Source organism: Canis lupus, chromosome 19 (assembly GCF_048164855.1).
Source record: "Canis lupus baileyi chromosome 19, mCanLup2.hap1, whole genome shotgun sequence".
Classification (NCBI taxonomy): domain Eukaryota; kingdom Metazoa; phylum Chordata; class Mammalia; order Carnivora; family Canidae; genus Canis; species Canis lupus.
Window position 1 is genome coordinate 42597331 of NC_132856.1, and position 23765 is coordinate 42621095.

Consider the following 23765-nt stretch of genomic DNA (forward strand, 5'->3'; position numbering starts at 1 on the left):
AGATACTTTCCATGGAATTGATTTCTGGGATTAAGAGGAAAGTTAACTTGATAACTAAATTCACACTAAGATGGAATGATGGACCTTCTGAGATGTATGTCCCCTTATCCCTCTTGAAATTATGAAATAGGATTCTACACTTTTGAAAAGAAAATGCTGGCTACCGCAAATGAATCTTGGTAAAGATTTGGCTAATATGACAGAGTGAAATGAAAATATGACTGTGGTTGTGAAAAGTGTTTCAGTGTGTTGGTGAGAATTAGGCTGTTCTTTTTCATCATGAGTTTTTTTCTCCACTTTAGCTTTTGAAGCAGCACCTTTGAGAGAGGAGGGGCCACAGGGAGGGGAGTAGATAGGGAAGGACAAATGCAGCCACAGGCCATTTGCAGAGTAGATTGCTAATGATAATTTCTCTTGAGACAGAATGAGCACAGTTCTGGAATGAGTGACTACTTGACTGTAGGTAAAACTGACCTAAAATTTTCAAGAAGAATTTTGGGACCTTAAAAAATTGCCTACACCTGTGTATTTAAATTAGATATGAACATTAATCTCTATAGACCTAGAAAGTGTTTTATTTTATTTTTATTTTTTTTTAAAGGTTTTATTTGTTTATTCATGAGAGACACAGAGAATGGCAGAGACCTACCCAGAGGCAGAGGGAGATGTAGGCTCCGTGTGGGAGGTCTGATTCGGGACTCAGTCCCAGGACCTGAGCCAGAGATAGACACTCAACCACTGAGCCACCCAGGTACCTGAAAATAGTTGAGTTTAGTAACTAATTCCAGAGTTTGTGATCTAAAGTAAATCATACAACAGAGGAGATGCTTTGTGACTGCATCATATCTTCTTATTTACTCCGTATGAGTCCATGGCTATTAATAGTCAGAGGGTAGTCAAGAGACCAAAATTCTGTTCTCTGCTTCATCATCTTGCCATTTCTTCTTGTCCTCGTTCACAAATTTTCAAAACTCTTCTTACCATGTAGTTTCACTAAAGGCATGTGGTCCGAATGAAAGATCAGCTGTCCAGAGTGCTATGCTCAAAAACTGTGTTCTCTTGGTACCTGGTTAAATAATATGGGACTTATTTTCTGGCAGAGTGGTGTCAAGTCTCCTTTGATGTTAGCCAGAACTGGGTGGAGTTTCTTAAGCTCCAGTCAGATTTGCTCAAGCAGGGCACTGCACAGCGTTGAGTTTGTTTTTAGTCTCTCCCTTTGCCAAAAAGCTTTTGCCTTTTAATAAACCTGAACCCAGTTATATTTGGGAGCACTTGATATGTAAAAGTCACACATGCACATTGAGGATCTACGTGCATCTTGTTTATTTCTAACTTAAGTGATAAATCTAAATTATAAGCAGTTTACAGAATAATCAACCTCAGGAATCATTTAACATACCACTCTAATTTTACAGATTAGGGAACTCAGCCCCTGCCCATGACTCACTGAAAGCTTTAGATTAAACTGGTGCCCAGGGAAGCATAGAAACTTCTGTACCCAGCTTTCTTTCCTTGCCTGCCAGGAACAAATCCTTTTAAAGGTAAAAACTTTATACAAATGAGAAAGGAATAGCATAAATAGATCATTTCTCTTAAGTAGATAGTCCTCATTCACAAGGGTACACATTTGAATCTTCCTGAATATCCAGATTTGAGAATAACGTTGTGTCATATACTTTTGTCCATAAATTACATAACTCAGTGTTTTAAGGTATAACTGAATATTAAGTGACCTTAAATAGTTCCGTAAGTGCGGAATGAAATTCACCCATGAATTCATTAAAATCAATTCTGGAACACTTGCAGAACCAGTTTAACAAACCTGTAGAACACTTACCGAATTTTTTATACTTGTATATATTTTAGAATAGAATAACTATAAAATTGAATTTAATTTATTGAAAACTGGGGCTTTCTGGATCAAAGCCAGTACTTTCATTTTCCATAAGTAGATTGTGTGTGTGTGTGTGTGTGTGTGTGTGTGTGTTTGTAAATCATACTTCTATTTATATGTAGTAACAAGAAAGGAGTATCTAAACTATGTTAAGATACAGATGCTGGGTGGTTGGCTAAATGTACTCAGAGCCAAATGACCTTCTTGCTTTTCAGCTAATTTTCTATCAGTTACCTTCTTTTTTTTTTTTTTAATTTTTATTTATTTATGATAGTCACACAGAGAGAGAGAGGCAGAGACACAGGCAGAGGGAGAAGTAGGCTCCATGCACCGGAAGCCCGACGTGGGATTCAATCCTGGATCCCCAGGATCGCGCCCTGGGCCAAAGGCAGGCGCTAAACTGCTGCGCCACCCAGGGATCCCTATTGGTTACCTTCTTAAACTGCATTTAAGCTGCTATTCAAATTCCATGTCAGCCCAGGATGTGGTTTGGGAGGTTGGGGTGGGGGTGAAGAGAGAAAGATTACAGTGGATAAAGAGCTGACCTTTGAGAATACGCACTCACATAAATGAGATTTAAAAGATACTGTCGATTTTGTCTGTATTTTTACCTGTATCCTAAATTAGGAAGTTTGAGTGGATTGCATGAAAAAGGTGTCATAGGTATATATTATGGAAAAAAAATAGAGCTATTGTTAAAGATGGTACAGATGTCCTTTCAAGTGCTCTTTGACCTTGAAACTATTTAATTATAGACATCCTTTATCAATTTTGGTTCATAATAGATTTCTTTCTTTTTTCTTTTTTTAAGATTTTGTTTATTCATGAGAGACATAGAGAGAGGCAGAGACACAGGCAGAGGGAGAAGCAGGCTCCTCGGAGGGAGGCCGATGTGGGACTCTATCCCTGCACCCCAGGATCATGCCTTGAACTGAAGGCAGATGCTTAACTGCTGAGCCACCCAGGCGTCCCCATAATAGATTTCAAATGCTAACTGGTGATAATAGTTATCATAGAAAAGGGAAGACCAGTTGTTTTTTGTAGAACTTATTGACATTAAATTTGTCAGGCTTTTTAAAAAGTTCTTTAATGAGTTCTTTTTCAGCATTTTTCCTGGTAGGATCTGGAGAGACATCATACTTTATATGTAAAGTAGCCTGGGTGGCATATAGAATAGGACTGCCCATCCATATTCATGTGTTGTAAATGGGTTATAAGTGTGCTGCTCTGTACTGAAAACTATGATAGGAACTTATGTGTGGAGACAGAGATGAAGATAGAATGACTGTACTCCTTGGTGTGTTCTTTTTCCTTAGTAAATTTAGCTGGAGAGAGGTAGACAGTGGAGGACAGTTTTAAAGGCGAGACTTTAAAAATGGCTCGAATCACAGTAAATTGTGGCTTTTAAAAATTTGTGTGGAGGGAAGACTGGGTGTATTAGTTGAGATTCTTTGGTTGTAAGCAATAGATTGACTAAATTAGTTAAAAGAAAGATTGAAAGGTTGCTCACTTAGACTCAAGAAAGAAGACAACCAGGGCAACTGAACAGCTGCCATTTGGTGGGTCTTCCATCCAGGATGTAGTTATGAAATATTCCTTTTCCAACCATCCTCTTCCTGGTTATGTGTCCAGCACTACTGGGGTAACTATTGGTATCTATGGGGAGAGATAAGGAAGAATGAATTTCTGGGCAGAAAGAAGCAGTAGCTATCATACTGTGCAGCTAAGGATTTCTTTCTTTTCTTTCTTTTCTTTTTTTTTCTTTTCTTTTTTTTCTTTCTTTTCTTCTTTCTTTTTATTCATGAGAGAGAGAAGAGAGAGCATGCTGTACAAGCAGGGGGAGGGACAGAGAGAGAGAATCTTCAAGCAGACTCCCTGCGGAACATGGAGGCCAACGTGGGGCTCCATCCCAGGACCTCACGATTTTTTTGCCTGATCCAAAATCAAGAGTGAGACATTCAACCTAATGAGCCACCTGTGCAGCTAAAGATTTCTAGTTGACTTACTTGCCTGGTCAAGAAAGCTCATATGTTTACTTATCTTTATGAGTCTCTCTTAAATTAGACCTTTTGAAAGCAGAGATAGTACCCTGAACACTTTTTTTTAATTTCACCCTGCTATGTATATACTGGGAGCTCAGTTTACTGCAGGCCCTTTGGCATTTTTACTACACTATTTCTGTATTTTCTGGGCTATTCACCTGTAGTTTTGTCTGTAGTAGATTATACTTTTTAACTTCAGATTATGTTTAAACATTGAGAGTCTGATGTTCTGAAGAGATAGTGATGTACATGATCACACAGAGGGGCTGCCACCCCTAGCTAATCAGGGAACATGTCTGTATTTTTCATGCCAACAAGGGCTAGATATAAATTAGTTAACAGAGCTATCCACAAGAGATTTATGAGGAAGTAGTATTTAACCTCAACAAAATAAATCTTTTGTTAGGAAAGGTGACTTCGTTCATCTGATAATAACGTAACCTTTTTTTTTTTTTTAAATGGGAATGTAATGTAATCTCTCCTTTTGTTTATTCTTTTAAGAATTATTCTGGGACATGATTTGGAAATGAGGATACATGGAATAGTTGATAAGTTTATAAGACTTGATCAAAAGATGTGATTTGAGGGATGCCTTGGTGGCTCAACAATTGAGCGTCTGCCATCAGCCCAGGGCATGACCCTGGAGTCCTGGGATTGAGTCCCGCATCGGGCTCCCTGCACGGAGCCTGCTTCTCTCTCTGTCTGTGTCTCTTCCTCTCTCTCTCTCTGTGTCTGTCATGAATAAATAAATAAAATCTTAAAAAACAAAAAAAACCTGATTGAGTCTTACTGGCTATAACTTTGGATAAGTTAACTTTTTTTTTTTTTATATATTTAACATTTTTTTATTGGAGCACTTGGGTGACTCAGCAGTTGAGTGGCTGCCTTTGGCTTAGGTCATGATCCCAGGGTCCTGGGATCAAGGTTCACATCAGGCTTCCTGTGGGGAGCCTACTTCTCTCCTTCTGCCTGGGTCTCTACCTCTCTTTCTGTGTGTCTCTCATGAATAAAAAAAAAAAAAATTTAAATTAAACTTTTTTTTTTTTAAATTAATGAAAAGGGCATAATGTCATTTGCTCTGTTTACTTCCCAGAGATGTTAGAAATAGAGTGTTTACTTCGGGTGAGACTGTTAACTGTGCTTTAAGTTTCTAATCTGTGAAATGAGGGAGCCTTTTCTAGTGCTCAAGTTTTAGATTTTATTTCTTTTTGTTTATTGTTTAGAACAACTGAAAAAAGTTTCTAGGAATGTTTCCTTTTGCACAGTGCTCATCTTATGAAACATTTCTCCCCCCCTCACTAGGCAGTTGCAGTGGTGCAAAATGGCTGACCTCAGTCTTGCGGACGCATTAACAGAGCCACCTCCAGAGATTGAGGAAGAGATAAAACGGGACTTTATTGCCACACTGGAGGCAGAGGCCTTTGATGATGTTGTGGGAGAAACTGTTGGAAAAACAGACTATATTCCTCTCCTGGATGTTGATGAGAAAACTGGGAATTCAGACTCAAAGAAAAAACCATGCTCAGATCCTAGCCAGGTTGAAGGTAAGTAGTTAAGCTAAACTACCGAGAAACCAGATTAGAGATTATGTTTTGGTTCATAATCTTAGAAACCTTGAGGAAACTGAGTTGAGTTCAGTCACTTTATCCAAATTTTGTTAGAAACCAAAGACGTAGGTTCATTACCCTTAGTTGAGTTTGTGTTTATGACACTGTAGATTACTTTCAATCTAAAGGTTTCTTCTGTAAAGTCTCAACTATTGTATAATCTGCCTAATTTCCTGAATTTAAACTGCCTGTTGTGCCTTTACTTTGAAAGTAGCTTTGTAAAAAATCAGGTATATAAAATTCTGTGTTTATATTCAAGACTGAATTTGGAATGGAATCAGATACCACTTGTTGTCTTTGGGAATAATTCCAGGTCAGGATTAAACCATGGATTAAATCCTTTAAAAGAACTTTACTGCTTTTATATATTGCTGGATCAGATTTGCTGTTTGTTTGAGGATTTTTGCATTTATATTCATGTGGGATATTGGTCTGTAGTTTTCTTGTGATTGATGCCTTTGTTTGGTTTTAGAATTTAGGTCATGCTAGCATCCTAAAATGAGTTGGGAAATGTTCCCTCCTATTCTGTTTTCTAGCATAGTTAATGTAGAATTGATGTTTTTGTCTTTAATGTTGGATAGACTTGGTCAGTGAAGCCACCTGGGCCTAGAATTTTCTTGGTCAGGTTTTTTTTTTTAAAGATTTATTTATTTATTCATGAGAGACACACAGAGGCTGAGACATAGGCAGAGGGAGCAGCAGGCTCCTCACAGGGAGCCCGATGTGGGACTGGATCCCAGATCCTGGGATCACATTCTGAGCCGAAGGCAGATGAGCCACCCAGGTGTCCCAGGTGTTTTTGTTTTTGTTTTTGTTTTGTTTTGTTTTTTTAATAGGAATTCACTTCCTTTTAGAGATACAGAACTATTCAGGTTATTTATTTCTTCTCAAGTTAGCTTTGGTAGTTGTATCTTTCAGGGAATTGGCACATTTCCTCTTAGTTGTCAAATTGATGGAGATAAAATACTATTACCTGATTCCTTTAAAGTCAGTAGGATATGTTGTTAATGCCCCTTCTTTCATTCATTATCTTGGTAATTGTGTCATCTTTTTTCTTGATGAATCTGGATAGAGGATTATCAATTGCTGATGTTTTTAAAGATCTAGCTTTGGATTTCATAGATTCTTCTTATTTTTTTTTTTTTTTTCCTTTAAAGATTTTATTTATTCATGAGAGACACACAGAGAGAGAAGCAGAGACCTAGGCAGAGGGAGAGGCAGCCTCCATGCTGGGAGCCCCATGTGGGACTTGATCCAGGAACTCTGGGATCACGCCCTGAGCCAAAATCAGATGCTCAACTGCTGAGCCACTCAGGCATCTCTCTTATTTTTCTGTTTTAAATTTCTGCTCACATCTTTATTTTTTTTATTTATTTATTTTTTTATAATTACGTTTTTTTGTTTTTTGTTTTTTTTTTTTTTAATTTTTATTTATTTATGATAGTCACAGAGAGAGAGAGAGAGAGAGAGGCAGAGACACAGGCAGAGGGAGAAGCAGGCTCCATGCACCGGGAGCCCGATGTGGGATTCGATCCCGGGTCTCCAGGATCGCGCCCTGGGCCAAAGGCAGGCGCCAAACCGCTGCGCCACCCAGGGATCCCCATCTGCTCACATCTTTAATATTTCCTTCCTTCTGCTTGCTTTGAGTTGATTTGCTGTTTTCTGATTTTTTTTTTTTCTGATTTTTTAAGGTGACAGCTTAGATCATTGATTTGAAACATTTTGTCTTTTCATAATTGACACAAAATATATTAGTTTTAGTTGTACAACATGACTTCCTGTTTTATATCTTGTGAGATAACCACCACAGTAAGTCTAATGAATATCTATCACCACACGTATTTAAAAATTTTTTTCTTTGTGATGAGAACTTTTTAAGATCTACTCAGCAATTTTCAACTATACAATATTTTTTTTTTTAAAGATTTTATTTATTTATTCATGATAGTCACAGAGAGAGAGAGAGAGAGAGAGAGAGAGGCAGAGACACAGGCAGAGGGAGAAGCAGGCTCCATGCAGGGAGCCCGACGTGGGATTCGATCCCGAGTCTCCAGGATCGCGCCCTGGGCCAAAGGCAGGCGCCAAACCGCTGCGCCACCCAGGGATCCCTATACAATATTGTTAACTGTAGTTGCCATGCTGTTTCATCCTCAGGATTTACTTACATTTTATACCTGGAAATTTGTACCTTTTGTCCACCTTCACCCATTTTGCCCACTCACCACCTCTTCTCTGGCAGTTACTTGAAATACAGTTTTATTTTATTTTTTTATTTTTATTTTTTAAAGATTTACTTATTTATTCATTCAGAGAGAGCAAAGAGAGAGGCAGAGACAGACAGAGGGAGAAGCAGGCTCCATGCAGGAAGTCCGATGTGGGACTCGATCCTGGGTCTCCAGGATCACACCCCAGGCTGCAGGTGGCGCTAAACCGCTGCACCACCGGGGCTGCCCTTGAAATAAGGTTTTAATGTTAACAAATTTCCCTCTAATCATGGTATTATAGTGTGTCCCATAGATTTTGGTATGTTATGTTTATAATGCTTACTCAGTTCAAAATGTTTTCTAATTTCCCTTCTGAATCCCTTTTGAGCCATGGGTTATTGAGAAATATGTTAATATCTCAAAATTGGGAGATTTTCCCAGGTATCTTACTATAATTGATTTTTAGTTTAATTCTGTTGTGGTCAAAAGACATCCTATGAAATTTCTGTTCATTTCCGATTGTCATGTTTTACTTTATATCCAGAATATATGGCCTCTCATGGTCAGTGTTCTGTGAGTACCTGAAATAATATGATGGTGTTACTGTGTGGAGTGCTCTTTTTATGTCAGTTGGGTCTAGTTGGTTGGTAGTGTTGTTTAGGTTTTCTGTATCCTTACTGACTTTATATCTACTTGTAATAGATTTCTGAGAGGGAGAGATGAGGTCTCCACAGAATTTTGTGGATTTGTTTCTTTTGAAACCTTTGTATTCTCCTAATTTTTATTTTATTTTCTAAAGATTTTGTTTATTTATTCATGAGAGACACACACAGGGAGAGAGGCAGAGACACAGGCAGAAGAAGAAGCAGGCTCCATGCAAGGAACCCGACATGGGACTCGATCCTGGGACTCCAGGATCACGCCCTGGGCTAAAGGCAGGCACTAAACCACTGAGCCACACAGGGTTCCCCTCTCCCAATTTTTATTTCATGTATTTTGAAGATCTGTTGTCATACAGGATTATATTAGTTTCAGGTGTACAATATAGTGATTCAGCACTTCCGTATATTACTTGGTGCCCATCAAGATAAATATACTCTTAATCCCCTTCACCCATGATTGTTATGTCTTCTTCATAAATTGACCCTCTTATCATTGTGTAGTATCTCATTATTTTTGGTAATATTGTTTGTTCTGAAGTCTCATTTTTGTCCTGTTAATATAGCTATTGCGGATTCCTTTTATTTTTTTTTTGTTTTTTAAAAGATTTTATTTATTTATTCATGATGGGGGCGTGGGGCAGAGACACAGGCAGAGGGAGAAGCAGGCTACATGCAGGAAGCCCGATGCAGGGTCTGATCCCGGGACTCCCTGCAGGGAGTCTGCTGTGGGACTCAATCCTGGACCTGGGATCATGCCCTGAGCCAAAGGCAGGCGCTCAACCACTGAACCACCCAGGCCTCCCTGACATGGTATATCTGTCTGCATCCTTTTACTTTCAGTGCATTTCTTTATTAAGAAAAAGGGATTTCTTGCAGACACAATATAGAAGGGTCTTGCTTTTCTGTCCAATATGAAGGTCTCTGTCTTTTTTTGGTATTTTAGACTCTATTTAATGCGATTATTCATATCGTTGGATTTAAATCTGTCATTTTGCTAGTTGCTTTCTGTTTCTTCCATCTGTTCATTTTATTTTTCCTTCTCTATCACAAAGGTTTTGGATTGAGTATTTTATGATTTTGTTTTTAACTTCAATATTGACTTATTATATATATTTCTTTTAAAATTTATTTTATATTTGAGGTGACTGTGGTGGCTCAGTCAGTTGGGCATCTGATTCTTGGTTTCCAGTTGGGTCATGATCTTAGGGTTATGGGATTGGGCCTGCATGGTGCTCTGCACTGGACATGGAGTCTACTTGGGATTCTCTCCCTCTCTCTCCCCCTTTGCCCCTCCCCTTGCTCATGTTTTCTCTCTCTCTCTTTCTCTCTAAATAAATGAATGAGTAAAAGTCTTTAGATAAATAAAATTTGTTTTATATTTGACTTACTGTTTACAGTGTATATCTTTAATTTCTTCCAATTTGTCTAATTTTACATATATTAGTAACCTACATTGTCACTCTTTTTGCTTTAGACTGTTATCTTTTAGATTAAAAATATGAGAAATAACCATTTACAGTTACTCCCATTTTTATCATCTTGGTCATCCTGTTTCCTTGTATAGACCCAGGTTTCTGTCTAGCACCATACTCCTAATGACTGAAAGAATTCTTTTAACATCTTTTTAAAGAGTTTTATTTATTTATTTGACAGAGCAAGTGCATGAGCAAGGAGGGGGGCAGAGGGAGAGAGAGAGAGAAGCAGACTCCCTGCTGAGCAGGGAGCCCAACACAGCACTGGATCCCAGGATCCTGAGATCATGACCTGAGCCAAAGGCAAACTGAGCCACCCAGGCACCCATCTTTTAACATTTCTTATAGCACAGGTCTTTTAGCAATGAATTATTTCAGGTTTGGTTTATGAAAAACAAGCATTCAGTTTTGGAAGATACCTTTCCAAGGTGTTTATTCTTTGTGACTTTTTCTCTTTTATTTAGGAATATTAGTCTTCCTAGTTGGATAGTTTGTGATAAGTCTGTTATAATCTTGATCTTTGTGCCTGTTTTCCCCTGTGGTTGCCTCCAGGATTTTATCTTTATCTTTGGGTTTTGCATTTGGAATATGCTGTGTTTAGGTGGTATCTTGGTATTTGTACTGCTTGGGGTTCTGTGAGCTTGATCCATGCTTTGATGTGGTTCATGAAGTTTGGAAATTTTTGGATTGTTATCTTTTAAAAATATTTCTTTGCCTCATTCTTTCTCTTTTCTCTGGGATTCCAATGACATTTTTATTAGATTTTTGGGTATTGCTTCACAGCTCTTGGATGCTCTTTTTTGTTTGTTTGTTTGTTTTGTTTTTTTCCTTCTTTTTGTTTCCTGTGTTTCATTTGGGCAGGTTCTTTGACCTATTTTCAAGTTCTCGGATATTTTCCCCCTGGTTCCATTAAATCTAATGTGGAGCCCTCAGTGGCATTCTTCAGTATCTTTTCTGGTTTTAATCTCTAGCATTTCTATTTGACTCTTATAGTTTCTTCTATTTGACTCTGTTGAGGCTCCCCATCTGTTCTTGCGTATTTTGAGTTTTTTCCACCGTAGACTTGAACAGTATTCATAATTATTTTAAATCTCTTGTCTGGTAAATCTGAACATCTGGGTAGTTTCTCAGTCTGATTGTTTTGTCTCTTGACAGTATTTTGGGGGGCACTTTTTGCATCTCTTAATTTTTGAGTGAATGTGGAACTTCACATGTAAAACAGTAGTGACTGAAATAATAAATATTTATGCCTGGAAGTGGGCATGTCTTCTCTCTTATTAGGTAATTAATGTAAAGGGTTGAGTCAGTTTAGGCTAGGGCTGAGCTAGTTTCAGCTTTGTGGTTACTGTCTCAGTGCGGCACTGGCTTCAAATTCCTGTATTCCTTGTGCGTAGAGTGGGGCGGGGGGGGGGGGGGTGAGTGCCGGAGGGTTTCTCTCAGTGTTTTTGCTCCACCCTTAGCTTTTGGTCTCCTTGTGCACCTGTGCCCCCGAAGGATGTTTGTTTCTATGTGTGCTGGCCCCTCCCTTATCAGAAAGTGCTAGCCTGGAAGTAGATGGGAGTTTTGTTATCTTTGGTTTTTGGTCCTGGTTTAGGCTTAATTCTATGTGCATGGTTGAGTCTTTCTCAGTAATATCCCTCTTACAGTGGTAGGGTCTTCTGATGGTATCCTGCAGGATTCTGGGTAGGACTTCCTGCTCCTCTCCTAGGGTAAGAGAATATGTATTTTTACTATTTAAATTCAATTAACTAACATAAGTACATACTTAGTTTCAGATGTAGTGTTCAGTGACTTATCAATTGCATAAGTCATCAGTGCTCATCACATCACATGCCCAGTTAACTCATCCCCCCCCCCAAAAAAAAGGCAAAGGAGGATTTCTTCTTCTTCTTCCTTCATCTTCCTACTTCTTCATTTTATTTATTTATTCATGAGAGACAGAGAGAGAGAGAGAGAGAGAGAGAGGCAGAGACATAGGCAGAGGGAGAAGCAGGCTCCATGCAGGGAGCCCCACGTGGGATTCGATCCTGGGTCTCCAGGATCGCGCCCTGGGCCAAAGGCCAGCGCCAAACTGCTGTGCCACCCAGGGATCCCTCTGCTTACAGTCTTGTGAGCATCTGGTAAACATCTGTGCAGACAGACCTGCAAGTGGGTGTGAACTCCCCTTGTGTCTGTGGATGCTAGGGACTCTATACTCTCATACAACTCTTCTACTTAGCCTTTAGCCTGTCATTAAACTTTTTCTTTGAATTCTTCTTAACTGCTAGTGTTACACCCTGCATCTCTCCCTCACATGCTCTGACCCAGGAGAGCCAGCGCTTACCTCCATCTAGAGGGCCATGTCTTGCTTTGGATTTCATTTTCTGTTTTCCTTTAGCTATGCATTGCTTCCACCACCTGGGACTCAACTTAGGTGGGTGAGGATAATGACGTGGCATCAGTAGATTTTATTATGCTTCATCTTAGGTTACATGATTTGTGTATCATTAACAACCTCAGAAGAGGAAAGTTTTTTGGAAACTATTTTGCTTATAAAAACTATTAAATTTTCTCTGATATTTTTAATAATGTGAATTACCTGTAATTAAGTACTATAAATAAAAAGTTCATTAATTCAGGGAGATTACTCTAGAAATTGGTAACAGTGGTTACTTCAGAAAGAAGTAGCTGGCTGGAGTATAGGGGTGGGAGGGAGCCTTATTTTTACTGTATTTCGTTTTGGATCAGTGAGTTCTGTACACATACATTTGTTTATTAGCCTGTTAAAAAGGAATATAAAATTTATAATTACAGTAGAACTACATTATAAGTTTCTAATTTTTTTTATATCACCTTATTTGTAGAAGGTTTGGTTAAGAGTAAGTCAGAGAGGGGTGCCTAGGTGGCTCAGCTGGTTAAACATCTGCATTGGCTCAAGTCATAATCTCAGAGTCCTGAGATAGATGCAGCCCTGCATTGAGGGAGTCTACTTCTCCCTCTGCCTGCAGCTAGCTCCCCCTGTTTGTTCTCACTCTCTATCTGTGTCAAATAAAAAATAAAGTCTTTAAAAAAAGGGTAAGTCAGAGAAGGAGAGGTGGCTGGAGACAATGAAGAAGAAAGGAAAAGAATTTTTTTATTTGGTCTTGCGGAGATCTAAGGCAGTGAGTGAGCTTTCATTGAACTCAGGGGCTTCGCTATGGTGATCTAATTTTTATACATTAATAGACTGATGGATTTTGCCCAAATGATAAGTTTGTGTTTTGCTTGGAGAATGTTCTAAATAAGATGTTTTTTCTTCTGAATGCTTCTTCAGAAGTGATGGAAGGGCCCTAGACGTCATTATTTTCATGTTTTACTGTATATATCCAACTTTAAGTTTGGTTTTGTTACTGGATGAGATTCAGTAAGTTATCCCTGGAGCTCTGGATGTGATTTTACAGCAGGCTCACTGAAGTCAGCCAGTGAAAATTTATCAACCACATTCCTGCATCTATGATAGAAAGGGCAGTTGAATGGATTACATGTAATAGAACTCTTTGGATAGTGATGTTTCTATTTCTTTTAACTCTCACATGCCCACCCTAATTGCCCTCAACCTAAAAATAAGGGGTAAGCAAGCAGGGTGCTTTTATGACACTTATCAGAGTAGGAAAAGTTGCTTTCCCCGCCACCCCAAGGTACAGTTTTCCTGCCCCAGATCTGGAAATGATTTCTCAAAGCCTCCCTCCACTTCACAGCACGGGTGCTAAGGATCCTTGTTGCTACTGGATCTGTCATTGTTTTTAGGCCTTTTTGTGGATACACTCTACTTTTTTCCATTTTACCCCATCCAGTTTTGTTTCTGTATTTTTATCTTCTTATTGCCCCTGTAAAACATCTAAATATCCAAATACCTGGAAATAAAACTGGTGTCATACTACTTCTAAAATGTCACCCTGGGAAACCGTTCTCAAAATACTTTTTCAGGATGTATGTATTTTTTTTTTCATCTTCAGAAATGTTATCTTCCCAATCATTGTTTATTATCAGCTCTATATGGCTCTGTTGTCAAGGTCAGAGAGACAAAAGATGCCTTTCTCTTATATGTGAATAACAAAACAATAATATTTTTGTGACTTTTGTTCATCCAAAACATTGTTCTAGATGTTTGATGAGCATCTAGCACATTTTTGACCCTTAGACACAAATAGTTGGCAAATTTGTGAATAAGTCACTTAATTTTTCTGAATTCTGTGCCTAGATAGTTCTATTTGTGGGAGTGAGAGAATCCCTTCTCCCCAGCATTTCAGAAGGTTTTCAGGGCTAAGAACTGGCTTCTATAAAATGTTTTAACATAGGACAGTGGTTCTCAAAGTGTGGTTCTTGGACCAGCAGTATCCTATCACTAGGGCCCACATGGAATTAAAAACTGGGTATGGAGCTCAGCAGCCTGTGTTTTAAAAGCCCTTGCAGGTGACTTTGATGCACCCAAGATTGAAAAACATTGGTCCAAGGGACTAAGTAAGTCCTCGAAATTATGATAACTAGATACTGCAGTTTCTTGTTTGGTTGGTTGGCCTTCTATCACAGAGCATCGCAGCCAACTTTATTGGCCACCAGAGGGCAGTGTTGGAACAGGCTTGACTTTTTCACAATAAGGTGCCGTTGCACTGAGATAATGCTGAACCCCCCCAGGCCCCCGCATTTTGCCCAAAGTGACTCACTGTGTCCTGTGTCTGTCTTCCTCACAGCACACATGCCCTCTCAGCTTCTTGCTACTAATCTTTTCTGCCAAATTGGCTTACCAGCTCTGGGACTCTGAAATCACTTGTAAGAGAAGAGATTTTAAAACAGTAAATTTGAATATTTATATTTCTCAGAGCGTGTGATTAAGTTTAAAAAATTTGTAGTGCTTTCAGTGCTATAGGTGTTTAGCTGAGAAAGTTCTCATTTCATGAGATAGGTGTTCCTCTAGAGGAATTAGTCAGTGAAAGAAGGCAGTGTAGTATCTTTTGAATTAGGGTGTAGGCAGTAATGCACAGTGAGCCTCTTTCCTACTCTAAAACCTAATTGTTGGGCAGCCTGGGTAGTTCAGCAGTTTAGCGCCACCTTTGGCCCAGGGCATGATCCTGGAGACCTAGGATCGAGTCCCACGTGGGGCTCCCTGCGTGGAGGAGGCCGCTTCTCCCTCTGCCTGCGTTTCTACCTCTCTGTCTCTCTGTTTCTCATGAGTAAATAAATAAAATCTTTTAAAAAATAAATAAATAAAATAAAACCTAATTGTTGGGGCGCCTGATGGTGCAGTCAGTTGAGCATCCAACTCTTGGTATAGGCTCAGCTCAAGATCTTGGTTGAGCTCGCAGCTCAGCACAGTCTGCTTGAGACTCTCCCTCTGCCCCTCCCACTCTTTTTTCTCTCTCTGAAATTAGTAAATCTTTTTTAAAAATTTAAAAAATAGGGGCCGTCCAGGTGTCTCCTGGGGGCGGGGGGGGGGAGGCGGGGGGGGATAAAAAATTTTTTTAAAAATAAAACTTACTGTTTTTATGTTATAATGTTTGTTTTAATTCTCTCCTGGGCTTGGATTTTTTTTTTTTTTTTAAGACTGTTAGGTGTTATGTCAAATCTTAGTCTCTGTTTTATCTTCTGACTTCCTTGTTTTGCTTTTATTTTATTCTAGTAAGTTGCTTATTTCTTAGACTTACAATTATTACTTAGTCTACTAATGTCACTTAAGCTAGATTTTTATATAAGGCAAAAGCAAATTAATTTCAGTGGTCTCCCAAAGTTAAAGATTTAGTAGTGATCAATGTATAGTTAATGTATAGTTAGTCTATAGGTTGATCAATCTATAGTTGAACAATCTGTAATCAGTGACAGTGAGAATAATATGGTTTTTAAGGTTTACTTAACACTATGTAATTGGCAAGAGTACTGCCTCCAGTATTACTAGATTTAGTCCTCATGATAACCGTGGAAGGTAGATATTATCCCATTTTCCAGGGGAGGCTGTGAAGGAAAAGCACGAGGGAGTTGCATTTGATCATTTGGTTAATAGTGACAGACCACAACTGAACCTAAATCTCCTGATTTTAAACCCTGTGTTATTTCTGTGAAACCATTCCATCTTCATGGATGCATACTTTCTGCTTAATTTAATGTCCTACCGATGCTGTTTTTCAAAACCAAAGATTCACTTAACTCACAAGGCTAAATTATTAGACATGTAAGTACTGTTTTCAAGAAATGTAAATGACAGTCTTACTTCATTTGTTTAAAAACTTGAACTTTGAGGGATCCCTGGGTGGCGCAGCGGTTTGGCGCCTGCCTTTGGCCCAGGGCGCGATCCTGGAGACCCGGGATCGAGTCCCACGTCGGGCTCCCGGTGCATGGAGCCTGCTTCTCCCTCTGCCTGTGTCTCTGCCTCTCTCTCTATCTCTGTGACTATCATAAATAAATTTTAAAAAATTAAAAAAAAATAAAAAAAATTTTAAAAAAAAATTAAAAACTTGAACTTTGAACCTGAGCAGTCTCCTATGAATTCATATGAATTTGTGAAGTTTTCCACTTTCCTAGATAACTCTTTCACATCTTCTTTCTGTTCCAACCTCCAGCACTTGTTCTCCTGTTCATATTCTCAGCCAAAGACTTTTACAACAAAGAACCAATAGACTCAGTCAGAAGAAAAATCCTTGCATGGTATCCCTGCTACGTCTTCTACATATCTACCTTCTCCTGTGCTCTTTACTCTGCTCTTAACACTTGTTACAGGTGAACTGTGCTGTCACTCAGGGTGCTGCTACAGCAGTTATCTCTTCTCTCTCTCATCAGTTGTGTTGTTTCAGCCGGGTTATTCATCAGCACCAAACATACTGTAATTTTTCCTTAAATAAAAAAATCCTGTCTCAATTGGCTGTCTAGCTCATTTACTACTTTTTTTCCTGTTCCTTTGAAAAAGATGCCTCTACTACCTGTCCAGTTCTTTTCCTCTTGTTCTGTCTTGAACCCCCTCCTGTCCTGCAGTAGCCCATGCCATACCATCCAAACTGCTCCTTGTACATTTTGGAGCATGAATCCTGGATGGCCCTAAGGTTTTAGCATGAGCAACTGAAAGGAAGAGATTGCCATATTTAAAATTGGGAAGGCTCTAGAAAGAGTAGCTTTTGAGGGGAATATAAGAAATTCTGGTAATTTCAGGAATTGTCAAGTATGAATTACATGACAGCATAGAAGATTCTCAAGTTGAGAAGAGCAGTAGGCAGCTTGATAGGAGTTTGGAGTTCAGAGGACGGTTCTGGGCTGGAGATACCAACCGGGAGGTTGATGATATTTAAAGCTTTGGCCAAAGGTGGTAGTTGTAAAGCATGTCATTTTCAGAATGTTTTACTTTTGCCATATAAAAATAAGTTACACCACTCTTTTCAGTGTATCCAAATGCTTCTAAATATATAGCATTTTGATTCTCCTCATCATCTATTTTAAAAATGCATGAACAAACTGTTCTTTATCATTGGAAATGTAAATCCTTCTTTTGATTTCTTGAGCTCTTATTTCTAGTCTGGGTCTGTCATAGACTTTTATCTTGTGCAATACATTTTTATACTTGAAAGTTTTTTTTTCTTGATTGTTACTATGTTTTTGTAACAAAGTATGTGTGTAAGCTTAAAGTTTAATTTAAAAAGTCCCTGTAACCGAAAAGAAAAGAAAAAGTTCCTGTAACCATAAGGCTTTTAATATTAACTTGATCAAGAAGAAGAGTTATTATCATAGTTACTAGTGGTATACAGTTGATCACATATTACAACTTTTGGTAAATCATTACCATATAAAGTTGAATTTGATTGGAAATTATTTTCTTGGGGATCCCTGGGTGGCGCAGTGGTTTGGTGCCTGCCTTTGGCCCAGGGCGTGATCCTGGAGACCCGGGATTGAGTCCCACGTCGGGCTCCCGGTGCGTGGAGCCTGCTTCTCCCTCTGCCTGTGTCTCTGCCTCTCTCTCTCTCTCTCTCTCTCTCTGTGTGTGTGACTATCATAAATTTTAAAAAAAATTCTTTTTTTAAAAAAAAATGTTTTTCTTAATGATGAGGACTAATATTTTTCTCAGATCATGAATCTTTGGATCATTATTTTTTACTAGGATGAAAGAAGATTTAGTAATTTCTTATTACCTTTTTAAAAAAAATTATATATTCATGAGAGACAGAGAGAGGCAGAGACACAGATAGGGGGAGAAGCAGGCTCCTCTCAGGGAGTCCCATATGGGACTTGATTCTCGGATCCGGGATCATGCTCTGAGCTGAAGGCAGATGCCCAACCGCTGAGAACCACCCAGGCTTTCAATCCTATTGCCTTTTTTTTTTTTTTTAAATGCTTATTTAGAGAAAGAGTGTGCGTGCAAATGGGGGCGGGGGCAGAGAGAAGAGAAAATCTCAAACAGATTTGCTCTGAGTGCGGAGCTTGATGTGGGGTTCAAACCCAGAACCTTCAGGTCATGACCTGAGCTGAAATCAAGAGTTGGATGCTTAACGGAGCCACCCAGGCACCCCATTCCTATTGTTTTAATAGACTTAATAGACAAAAACGTTTATTCACATAGTTAAGTATGTGGGAATGGAAGTCTTATTATGGCAATATCCTCCATTCTTTTGAGTTGCATGTTAAGAATTCTATAAGTCAGTATTAGAAATTATTTTCAGTGTCCTATCAGAAGACAACTATATTATGACCTATTTCAATTTTGATGAGAGCAACGAATTGGAAACTGTCTAACCTGGAAAAGGATTTTACTCAGTCATTAGATAATTCACTTTGTTTAGGGGCTTGTTCTCATTTCATGGATGTGTGATGTTTTCTTTTATCCTTCTGAGGGAAATGAGGTAATTTTTTAAAAAGTCTCCTATTTGTTATATCAACATTGTCTCCCTGAGTGATATTTATTCTCTTTGAATGTGATGCCATACTTTTTTGGTAATAGTTTTCCTGTTATTGTGTGTGTGTGTGTGTGTGTGTGTGTGTGTGTGTGTGTGTATGCATGTGTTGTGTGTTTGTGTGTTTTATAAGGGTATTATGCCATATTTGCTTTTATTTTTTTCTAACTATGTCCTGGCATCTTCCCATTTCAGTACATGAAAAGCTACTTCATTTCTTTTAAAGTTACATATTATTTCACAATTTAGAGAATCTGTCGGTATTTGTTACTTTTTAAACAATGCCATAATAAACATCTCATTAACATACATTTTTGTGTACTTTTATGTCTTTCTCTGAACTACATACCTAAAATGGATTGTCAAGTTAAATATTTCAAAATTTGATAGACTGCCAAATTGTCTCAAAACGGATGTTCCAATTTATATTCCTCTAGTGGTATAGGAGATTAACTGTTTTCTTACACTATTGCCAACAGTGACTTTTATTAAGTTTACAAAGATTTTATCACTCTCATGACCAGAAGATGATATTTTTTGTGATTTGCATTTTCCTGTAATCTACATCTTATTTTATTATTTTACAATCTGCATTTTAAAATGAGGCAGATTTTAAAAATATGTATTCTTTCTTGAGCTAGAAAGAATAAATTTTAGAAGTTTATTTTGTGGGAGTAAAAGGAAATTTATGCCAAGCATGTTCTATCCCATATTTGGCATAAATATGGGCTAGAACGTTTAGTATCTCTCTGGGTAAGTAAAACATGGTACATGAGGCCCCAGCATGGTGCCTTGTTCATAATGGGTATTTAATAAAAAAAAGTCTGTTGTCTTTCAGTCCTTGATTTCCTTTTTCTTCCAGTTAATTCGTATTCTCTTTTCGGGCTGCCCTTGTTCTTTAGGATGTTCTCTGTAGTTATTTCTCTGTTATCTGAGATAACAGAATGAAAGATCTTTTCAATGAGTTTATGTGAAAAATTTCTGCCTTGGATATGTGGGAGTCAGAAGGATGGAGAGTGTAGTTTCTTGTTTTTCAAAGTAAAATCTTGCATTTTATATTTTTGTAGCATACATTCTAGATTTTTATTTGTCTTAATGAAAAATATCTCCTGTTAGCTTCTTGAGAATGACTCATGGGAAACTCTTGGGTTGGCAAGTTGATTGCAGAACCAGACAGGTCGCTGAAATGTTAGAGCCTTTGAGAAAAGGTTGTACATCTTTATATTAATCTGTATAGTCAGTGCAATTTCATTCAGGATATAGAAGAGCAAAAGAACCACAATAACCAGAACAATTTTGGAAAACACTTAGAGGACTTACATGACTTCTTTTAAAGACTGTACAGATTCATTTATCAAGATGGTATAGTACTGGAAAAATGAAGAGATTTATAGGCCAGTGGAATAGAAGAGAGAGTCCAGAAATAGATCCACACGTAATATGGATGGATGTTGATTTTTCAACAAAGATGCAAAGGCAATTAAGTGGAATAAGGATAGCCTTTTCAACAAATGATACAGGAATGATTAGATGTCCATATGCAAAAATACAAAATCTAGGGATGCCTGGGTGGCTCAGCCTGAGTGTCTACCTTTGGCTCAGGGTGTGATCCCGGAGTTCTGGGATGGAATCCCACATTGGACTTCCTGCATGGAGCCTGCTTCTCCCTCAGCCTATATTTCTGCCTCTCCCTCTCTGTGTCTCTCATGAATAAATAAATAAAATCTTCAAACAAAACAAAACAAAATGTAGACCATATCTAACATCATATACAAAATTTATCATGTATCACAGGCCTCAGTATGAGATCTAAATTTGAAAGCTTAAGAGTTCTAGAGGAAAACATAGAAAAATCCTATGACCTTGGGTTGGACAAAGATTTCTTTTTTTAAAGATTTTATCTATTCATTCATGATAGAGAAAAAGAGAGAGGGGCAGAGACACAGGCAGAGGGAGAAGCAGGCTCCACTCCAGGAGCCTGACGCGGTACTTGATCCCAGGACTACAGGATCATGCCCTGGCCCAAAGGCAGGCGCTAAACTGCTGAGCCATCCAGCGATCCCCTGAAGATTTCTTTTAAAAATTTTTTATCGAAAATTTTTTAGGGCAGCCCCAGTGGCTTAGCGGTTTAGCGCCGCCATCAGCCCAGGGTGTGATCCTGGAGACCTGGGATCGAGTCCCATGTCAGGCTCCCAGCATGGAGCCTGCTTCTCTCTCTCTATATATATATCTCTAATAAATAAATAATATTTTAAAAATGTTTAATATATTATTTTTTAAAGATTTTATTTATTTGACACAGAGAGAGAGAGTACAAGCAAGGGGAACAGTAAGTCGAGGGAGAGGGGGAAGCAGAGCAGGGAGCCTGATGAAGGGCTCGATCCCAGGACTCTGGGATCATGATCTGAGCTGAAGGCAGATGCTTAACTGACTGAGCCACCCAGGCACTGCAAAGTTTTTTAGAGTTTTAAGTAGGCTCCACGCTCAGCATGGAGTCACTGTGGGGCTAGAACTCACAACCTTGAGATCAAGATCTGAGCTGAAACCAAGAGTTGGTCACCCAGCCGACTGAGCCACCCAGGAGCCTCTAGAGAAAGATTTCTTAGATACCTCACTGAAAGCCTAAGAAGGCATTAGGGAAAAGTGAAAAACCAGAGTTCATCAAAATTTAAACTTTTGCTCTGCAAAAGATAAAGTTAAGAAAATGAAAATCCGGAGCGTCTGGGTGGCTCAGTGGCTGAGCATCTGTCTTTGGCTCAGGTCATGATCTTGGGGTCCTGGATTGAGTTCCCCATTGGGCTCCCCACAGGGGGCCTGCTTCTCCCTCTACCTGTGTCTCTGCCTGTCTCTATATCTTTCATGAATAAATAAATAAAATCTTTATTTATTTATTTATTTTTTAAATAAAATCTTTAAAAAAAAAGATTGAAAATCCAAGTTACAAGCTGAGAGGAAATATTTGTAGAATTCATCTGATAAAGGGTTGGTATTCAGAATATATAAGGAATCCTCAACACTCAATTAAGAGGAAAACAACCCAAATGAAAATGATCAAAAAATTTGACCAGTTCACTAAAGAAAAGGATGGCAAAACACATGTAGAGATGCTTTTAACATCTTCAGTTATTAGGGAATGAGGCACAACTGTATTCTATTAGAATAACTAATATTAAAGAACAAAACCAAAAACTGTTCTCTACTTCCAGAAGTGATACTGGTGACCATGTAATTCTCGCCCTCAGAAGCAATGATGATGCCCTCCCTGGACTTTTTATGTGAGAGTTGTTATCTATCTATCTATCTATTTATTTAAGATTTTATTCATTCATGAAAGACCCACAGAGAGAGGCAAAGACACAGGCAGAGGGAGAAGCAGGCTCCATGCAGGGAGCCCGACGTGGGACTCGATCCCGGGTCTCCAGGATCACGCTCTGAGCTGACAGCTGACACTTAACCGCTGAGCCACCTAGGTGTCCCATGAGAGTTGTTTTATTTTTATTTATTTTTTATTTTTATTTTTTAAAAGATTTTATTTATTTATTCATGAGAAACACAGAGAGGGGAGAGAGAGAGAGGCAGAGACACAGGCAGAGGGAGAAGCAGGCTCCATGCAGGGAACCCGATGTGGGACTTGATCCCAGGTCTCCAGGATCATGCCCTGGGCTGAAGGCGGCGCTAAACCACCAAGCCACCCGGGCTGCCCATGAGAGTTGTTTTAAATGGCCCTGTGCCCTTGTAGCATTGGATTTGAATCACATATACAGAACCTGTGGTGCTTCATAATGGTTTTATGGAATATAAATGGTAATCTTTGACAGTTTATAGAACAGAAAAGATTTCAGCATTCTTATTGAGAAGGATGGTTCTATAGAGTAGAGTTTGAGTATCATAAAGTTGAATGACTTTGTTCTGTTCTGTTTTTCTGGTTTTCTTTTATTGAGTCTTTAACTTTTAGACAGATTTTTATCTGCTTTAAGTTCCTGCTGTGAAGAGTGACAGAATTCTACCTGGTTAGATAGCGTCGAATCTGTGTTTCCTGTCGCTGTCTGTCACCTTGAGTAATTATCCTTTGTGGTTGTTGCAGGTGCTCCATCGAAACCAACAGGGCTAGCCAACGGTGATCATGGAATAGAAGGCAATGATACTGCAGGTAAGTGGATCCCAGCATTCCCTAAACAGTCACAGTAAACACCTTGATGAGCTCCTATGAGGATTGAATTCTTGTCACAAGAATTATTTCTGAAGGTATTATTGTTCTTGCTGGATGTATACAAATCCAGGGCCATCTGCCATATAACATCTCCAACAGCAGAAAAGAAGAGTGAATTTCCTTGGACTTTTCTTGACTATTGGTTGTAGTTTGATCCACAAGAGCTGGATCAATCTTAAAAATACGCTTATAATAAGATACAGACTAATCATCATCAAAATATGTTATATTGGAGACCTTTGGCCACTACAGCTCTTTTATACAGTGCACTTAGCTTACTTTCTATGGCTTGATGTTAGGAAACCTGTGAGCCGCAAATTAAAATTCTTCAGTCTTTTTCTTTTCATTTTTTCCCCTGTTTAACTGTTACTTTTGAAATCGGTGTCTAACTCCTAGCCCATGAACTAGGGCTTTGATACTCCCATCAGCTAATACTGAGGTCCTGTGGCTTCCCACCTCATAACTAGCACCAGCCCCCGACCTACAATGTGTCTGTATTGAGCAGAATTCTCGAAGCAGTAGCAGGGTTCATAGGAATGTATTATGCAAATCTTCTCTTAGGTAGCTGGTAGGAGAGTCAGGTTGTATTTTTGTGAGTAACTGCACTTACTTTGCAGTTGTGATCAGGTTGACACTGTTGACCCAAATGAAAAGACATGTAATGGTCAAGTAAATTGTTCTTTGCCACATTGTGTGCTCTTAACTGGGGTATAACATTTGGTTGGCATTCCTGCATTGGAGGCAAGCACTAGATATGGGTTGTGTCAGTGTTTCTCTTGTATGCATGCCTCA

At 38.7% G+C, this 23765-nt stretch overlaps 1 protein-coding gene across 36 annotated transcripts in view; it reads left to right on the forward strand.

Moving 5' to 3' along the window:
• Positions 1-23765, forward strand: part of MAP4 (microtubule associated protein 4) — a 204522-nt gene that overhangs the window by 66943 nt on the left and 113814 nt on the right. For 35 of the 36 annotated variants that reach the window (XM_072786384.1, XM_072786386.1, XM_072786369.1 and 32 more), the window contains 2 exons: positions 5239-5480; positions 22848-22913. In XM_072786384.1, coding sequence (XP_072642485.1) covers positions 5258-5480; positions 22848-22913 — 289 coding nt within the window. In that variant the 5' untranslated portion in view covers positions 5239-5257. Of the gene's footprint in view, positions 1-606; positions 752-5238; positions 5481-22847; positions 22914-23765 lie in introns of those variants that run through there. The other variant, XM_072786382.1, reaches the window with a different exon arrangement.